Source organism: Brassica oleracea, chromosome C3, assembly GCF_000695525.1.
Source record: "Brassica oleracea var. oleracea cultivar TO1000 chromosome C3, BOL, whole genome shotgun sequence".
NCBI classification, from domain to species: domain Eukaryota; kingdom Viridiplantae; phylum Streptophyta; class Magnoliopsida; order Brassicales; family Brassicaceae; genus Brassica; species Brassica oleracea.
Genome location: NC_027750.1, coordinates 34,773,372 through 34,780,192, shown reverse-complemented (window position 1 = coordinate 34,780,192; position 6,821 = coordinate 34,773,372). Strand labels below are relative to the sequence as shown.

At 35.7% G+C, this 6,821-nt stretch overlaps 1 protein-coding gene across 1 annotated transcript; it reads right to left on the bottom strand.

The window, feature by feature from the left end:
* Positions 1 to 213: 213 nt before the first annotated feature.
* LOC106329474 (ATPase 1, plasma membrane-type-like) lies at positions 214 to 6,821 on the bottom strand. Its single transcript, XM_013768132.1, has 14 exons — positions 6,683 to 6,821; positions 4,065 to 4,184; positions 3,732 to 3,968; positions 2,480 to 3,469; positions 2,255 to 2,399; positions 2,000 to 2,164; positions 1,690 to 1,928; positions 1,562 to 1,594; positions 1,403 to 1,484; positions 1,169 to 1,329; positions 930 to 1,103; positions 665 to 847; positions 399 to 580; positions 214 to 310 (listed from the first exon to the last, which is right to left on the bottom strand). The coding sequence occupies exons 1-14, from the start codon at positions 6,722 to 6,724 to the stop codon at positions 214 to 216; spliced, it is 2,850 nt and encodes a 949-aa protein (XP_013623586.1). The 5' UTR covers positions 6,725 to 6,821.

Below are 6,821 nucleotides of genomic sequence, written 5' to 3'. Positions count from 1 at the left end.
ATGATTCAAATAAAATATATCAAAGATGGAATTTATTAAAAAAACAGAAAACGGAAACGAGAGAGTAACAGGTTCACATTAGGCCATTGAAAAGGATGTAGTCCAAGTCAAAAGCCTTGTTTCTTCAAAGGCAAATGCAAAGCTCTATTTTAGAAGTTTAGGAACAATGACTAACAATAGAAAAAAGAGAGTTTTTGGGAATAGTTATGGCAACTACAGAGTGTAGTGATGTCCTGATGTATCAATGTCCAAGCCCTTTAGCTTTGCGACTGATTCAACATGTCCCTTAAATGTGTGAATCTCCCTAAGCCTGTCACAACAAAGCATTCACCAATTAAAAAAAATCAAGAAAATTCCAGTTTCTTCCGTTAAGATCGATTTAATCAAAGTACACTTACCTAGCTATCTCAGCCCTTTTCTTGGCTTGCTCAACGATCTGAGACAGCTCTCTGTAACCCCCATTCTCTGGGAAGACGTTGACCTCTTGCCTTGTCTGCAGACCGTGCTGCGTCCTTTGTTCTCTTGCCCACTCAGCTTGTCTTTCTCCAGCACCGTAATCTCTCCTGGTCGTCAAAGCGGTCTGCTCACAAAGTAACAGCAGAAGCAATGAGTATTATTATGTTTACCATCAAGATGTAAAAGAGAGTTAGTTGTGTGTACGTACCCTTTTGTCAAACATGCTGACCCAAGCCTTTCCACTCAAGATGTATCTAATGGCAAACTTCAAAATGTCTTGTGGGATGTATGTTAAAATACTGTAAACCCAAATCACAGCAGCCCATCCCCAACCTATACCCTTCACCTTTGCAAAAGTCCAGTCTGCATACACTGCAATCAAAGTAGCAACCTGCATTTGGAAGGAAGGAAGGAAGAGTGAGATGAGTTTCTTTTCTAGAATTCTTGAAAATATATATGATGTTCTTAATTACCAGTTGTGCAATGACGAATGCAATCATCAGAAGCGCCCCAGGACGTTCAACGAATGACCAGCTCCTTGACCTCGTGACGAATATAAGCGCTTGACTGATGATACTAACTTGTAGGTACACAGCAGACATTAGTTCATCGTTATTGTCCCTGATTGACCTCACACCAAACTTGTCCTGCAAGTAAAAGGTAAGTAATAGTTTCTTACACAATATTTATCTATACAGTTCCTTACACATACCGAGCAGAAGTCAGTCTTGTGAATCACCCAGAAGAAAATCACACTCATAACGGCTTGGTAGCCTCCCAACACAATTCCAGTGGCAAAGATTTCATTGAGCTTCCAGCTATCAGGTGTTGGAGATGGCTTGACTCTATCCTTTGAGATTGTCATGATAGTACCTAAAAGACAGCAACACATTATTACCATAAGATCTAGTTATAATATTAAGAGGTTATATAGTCATTTTCTCACCATCATTAAGGATGGCAATAATCAGAACCATGAAGGCTGAGAAGTCAAATTCCCATATCAGAGCAATGAGCATGAAACCAAACTGCAAACAGTTACAATATGATCAGTACTATACAATAAAAGAAACAAGTGATAGATGTTTGGTTTGTGATTACTTACGACAATACGGATTGTGATTGAGACTGCATAAATCTGTCACATGCATGAGAAAAAATAGTTATTAGTTTCCTACAGAGTAGTGGTCATAATATAAGAATAAGACTAAAAAAAATTAATAGAATGTGCACTGTATAGTTCTTCATTCTCTGGAAGATAGCTCTGCTAGTGAGCACTGCACTGATGATAACACTCAAACCAGGTTCGGTGAGAACAATATCAGAAGCACCACGAGCAGCATCAGTAGCATCAGCCACAGCAATACCAATGTCAGCTTTCTTCAAAGCAGGAGCATCATTGACACCATCACCAGTCATTCCAACAATGTGTTTCATCTCTTGCAGCTTTTTCACAATCTCATATTTGTGCTCTGAAATAAGCAAAGCTTGGATCAATATAACATTTCTAATGAACATATGATTTGGTTTAAGACTAAATAACCTGGAAAGACGCCAGCAAACCCATCAGCCTTCTCAATCAACTCCTCAATAGGAACGGAGGCCATGTTTGAGTCCCTGTCGGTACCGAGAAGAGCCGCAGATGGATACATATTGGTTCCCATCCCAAGCCTGCGACCAGTTTCCTTACCAATAGCAAGTTGATCACCTGGCAATGTAGTTAAGTGAAAACATCTTAAATAGCCATGTTTTTTTTTTGATGCAATAATAATAATATGATGAATTTAAGTATAGTTACCAGTAATCATCTTAACGTTAACACCAAGGTTCAAAGCCCTACGAATGGTTTCAGCACTGTCATGTCTTGGAGGGTCAAAGAGAGGCAACAAGCCAACAAACTCCCATGGTCCACCTGAGCTTTCTTTTGTTTTCTCAGGGACCAACTAAAAAAAAAGGAACAAGAACTGAGTTAATGCAACAAAAAAAAAAAAGAAGAGATCTCTGGTGTAATGTAAATAAGTACCTGACGAGCAACTGCCAATGACCTAAGACCGCGCTCTGCGTAGTTGTTAATAGTAGCGAGTGCCTTCTGCCTAAGGGCAGGCCTGGCATTAGCAAGATCGAGGATCTGCTCAGGAGCACCTTTGCTGACTCTATGCCAGTTACCATCAGAGTCGATGTAAGTCAAAGCAGTTCTCTTGTCCACAGGGTTGAATGGAAGGAAGTGAACCTCCTTGATCCCAGCTCGGGCCTCCCTTGGATCACCAAGCATATTAACCATGGCTGCATCAATAGCATCCTGGTTCTCAATCCTAGAAGCCATGGCTGCAAATAATAAGACTTGACCTTTCTCAACTCCCCTGCAGAAAACCTCGACCAAGTCTTTGTCCACACTCAGTTTATTGAGTGTTAGCGTCCCGGTTTTGTCACTGCACAGGACGTCCATCCCCGCCAGTTCTTCTATGGCAGTCATACGTTTGGTGATGGCACCTTGCTGAGACAGCCTGTGAGAGCCAATAGCCATAGTCACGGACAGCACCGTCGGCATAGCGATGGGGATACCACCAATCAAGAGGACCAGGAGGTTGTCAATTCCATCTCTGTACTTCCTTTTTTGAATACCGTACATGACGATTATTTCGATCACCATACCGGTAGCGATTGAGCAGATACAGAAGGTTCCAATGGACGAGAGAACTTTCTGGAAGTGGCCAACTTGGTTAGTGCTGTCCACAAGGTGAGCAGCTTTGCCAAAGAAGGTGCGGACTCCTGTAGCTATAACAACTGCTTCGATTTCTCCTTGCTTGCAAGTTGAACCAGAGTAAACTTCTTGACCAGGGTGCTTGGTCACAGGGAGAGACTCTCCGGTTAGAGCAGACTGATCAACCTTTAAAGGATCACCTTCGAGAAGACGGGCATCGGCTGGGATGATGTCTCCAAGTTTAATGCTAACAATATCACCTGGGACAAGTATAGCAGCTTCTTGTTCACTCCATTTTCCATCCCTAAGAACCTGAGAAGAAAAACAAAAAGAAAGCAAACAAAACAGGTTAACCTCAAGAAAAGTTTCAAAAAAAAAATAACAGCCAAATTTAATACAGAAAACAAAAATACTTTACAATTTTTAGATCTATATTATTATTTGTGAACTGATTTTTTGCATTTGAACTCCGAAGTTAAAAGTTAAATCGGTTAATATCATTGATACCCAGAATAAAGATTAGTTCTCAAAGAAAAAAAAGGTTTCAGAAACACAACATGATACAACACATTACCTTGGTTTTAGGAGCAAGACCAGCCATGAGAGCAGCTGCAGCATTACCAGCATTGTTTTCTTCAATGAAACTGATAGTGGAGTTGATAACAAGCAGACAGATGATACCAACAAAATCTTGCCAATCCGGAGGTCTGCCATCACCATTGGCCAAAGCAATGGCCATGATAGCCGCAGCTTCCATAACCCATGAAAGCGGATTCCACATGAACCCCAGAAACTTGAGAATCTTGCTTTCCTGTTTAAGTTTTAAATGGGAAGATCAAACTTGTGAGTTTTCAGAAACTCGCACCAACATTCTACAAAACCAAAGCTCTTTAAGTCAAACTCAAACCTTCTTCTCTTCGAGCTTGTTGGGGCCAAATAACTGGATCCTGTCATCCCCTTCCTGCGTCGTTAACCCTTCACTTGTACATTTTAACAGCTGGAAAACTTCCTCAATTGGAATTTTTTCCTGAGAACCCAACCAAAGTTTCGATCAGTAATTCATACACATCAGTTACAAAAAAAAATCATACACACGATTGTTGTAATGTTTCAAACCAAACAAAAGGGTATTTTTTTATATTAAACAAAAAAAAAAACGTTTTTAGCTTCATACAAATCTTGAAAGAACTTTTATAGGATTGGTGTAATGTTTTCAAACCAAACCAAAGGGAAAATATTTTAAAAATAACTTTTCAGTTTCATGCAATCTCGAAGCGATCAAACTCGGCGACTAGGTGGTTTTGACTCAAGTTAGTGTTTTTATTTTCTCCGCAATTTAAACAACTCTTACAGATTCTGCAAACAAAACCGATAGCTCCGTTTTCATGTAGACTCAAATTAGTGTCTATTGAACAATGCTTTCCTAAAAGACAAAGATGTCAAAAACAACTTACGGAAAGGTACAACAAATCCAAAAAATAAAATTATATCCTTTTATACAGTAAAAATATATAATTAATAATATTCAGACTATGATATTTTATTACATAGTTATTAATTTACTTTTTTTATTTTACCGTATATACATTAATTAAATTTTAGAAAATTGAATTTCCTATTATTTTATTATATTTGTTGGTGTATATGAAATATGTTTTATAGAATTTAAATGTTGTTTTAGATATAAATTTACTAAATATTATAAAATATATATTGAAGTGTTAAGAAAAAAACAGATATGAATTATATTGTGAATATAAAATAAACAATGTTGTTTTTGTTTGTACTTATATAAATTATATGTATATTATTAATTTAAAATTTTAATGGGACTATATCTTTATCTAGGATTTTCTAAAAATTATTATCTTATTATTTTATCGATTTGTGTCATATTTTAAACTAGTCCAGCTCGGCGCTGAATAAATTTATTAATTTATTGTGTTATTAGTTTATCGAGTATTAGTTTATAGAGTTTATAGTGTAATTAAAAATTATTTGTATTTTGGGACGTATTTTTATGGATGGACGATAGAATATTAGGTTATGTTTCCGGGGATTTTTCGTGTACTTATGTATTCTACCTTGTATCTTTTCAGTGAATGAAATTCAATTTCAATATATATATATATATTTTTTTTTTGTCAACAACAAAACAGACTCATATAGACTCTGTGAACCATTCCGGTAACTCTACATCCATATGAACGACAAACGACGGTTGTTTCCTAGACTCTGCGTGCTAAAATATATATATATTAGGTAGACATGTTAATTAGAGTTTAAACACAAACCTGTTATGTACTATAAAGTATCGAGTTTGGGTTTAATTATATACACCCAAAAAATGAGTTTTTTGGATTATTCATTGATGTTTTGGGTTTAATCTACTTGGGATAGGACCAGCACAAAAATCTCTAATCTTTACATTTTAGTTTAACTAGGATCATTTATGTGACCGGAGATGTTTTGGTATTGGCATATTTCTTGATACAAATTCTAGCAAAGCAAATATGGATGTTGTGAAAATACTTAAACGTTCAATCAATACAAGAGACACATGCTAATTCCGATAAATGTGCTTCTTGTTTATGTAAAAAATATTATAAAAATACAAAATATGGAACATTTGACGACCTTTTGACATAAATATTGTTTTCTTATATATTTAATTTTAATTTGCATATGATTATATAAATCTTGTTAAATATAGTTTACTTAAATTATGGTTTAATGTGTATAAAACATTTTTGTTTTAAAACATTTTTGAACATGAAAATGTGAAAATGTTTTTTTTTATAAAAACTTAAATATTTTAAAATAGTTAAAATGATAGATACAACATAATAATAAATTATTTAGGAAACCCATTTTTAAAAGCCCTTTAATTTTATTAGAGCCGACATGTCTTTAAAATATAGGCTCAAAATATTTTTGGATCGGACTGACTGGACTTAAATATTGCAGATCTGATTGACATCCCTAATATTAGAAGCTGATTTAACAGTAAAAAATTATCTTACAACAAGATTTTCAGGGGAAAAAAAAAAGAAGTCTCTCTCTCAGAAGCAAAATAAATTTTAATTAATACTATATGAAAGCAATTTATTGTGACGTAGCTTAGCTCCACCTCTGTTTCAAGTTATGAACTCTAATCCCCTCTGTTCTTGGCTAATACCCTAAAAGAGTTATGAAGTTCATGTTTTATCTATGAAATAAATAGGTAGACAAATCTGAGACTTAAGGGGTGGGGATTTAAGGAACTGTTTCAGAATCCCATCCAATATTTTTAAGGAACCATAAATATTTGGGGCTATACCGTCTATGTATATTAGTTTTTTAACATTTGGAGGCAAGGGCTAATTTTCATTAGGAATTAATCGTGAAAGAAACATTTTAACAGCAAGAATAATCATGCAAAACGGTAACAAAACAGATCTATACTCACGTTCAATAAAATCATCCAACAGTTTTGTGTGCATGATAACAATTGATTAAGCCAGAAGATAGGAATGAATAAAATACCAGATCAACATTCTCGTTCTTGATATTTTCGAGACCTGACATCTCTTTCCGTTCTCCACGAAACGGCGTCCCTCTCTGTCGTTTCAACACTTGATAACACAGACACCCGAGAGAGAGAGAGGTTCTATTGCAGAGGGAA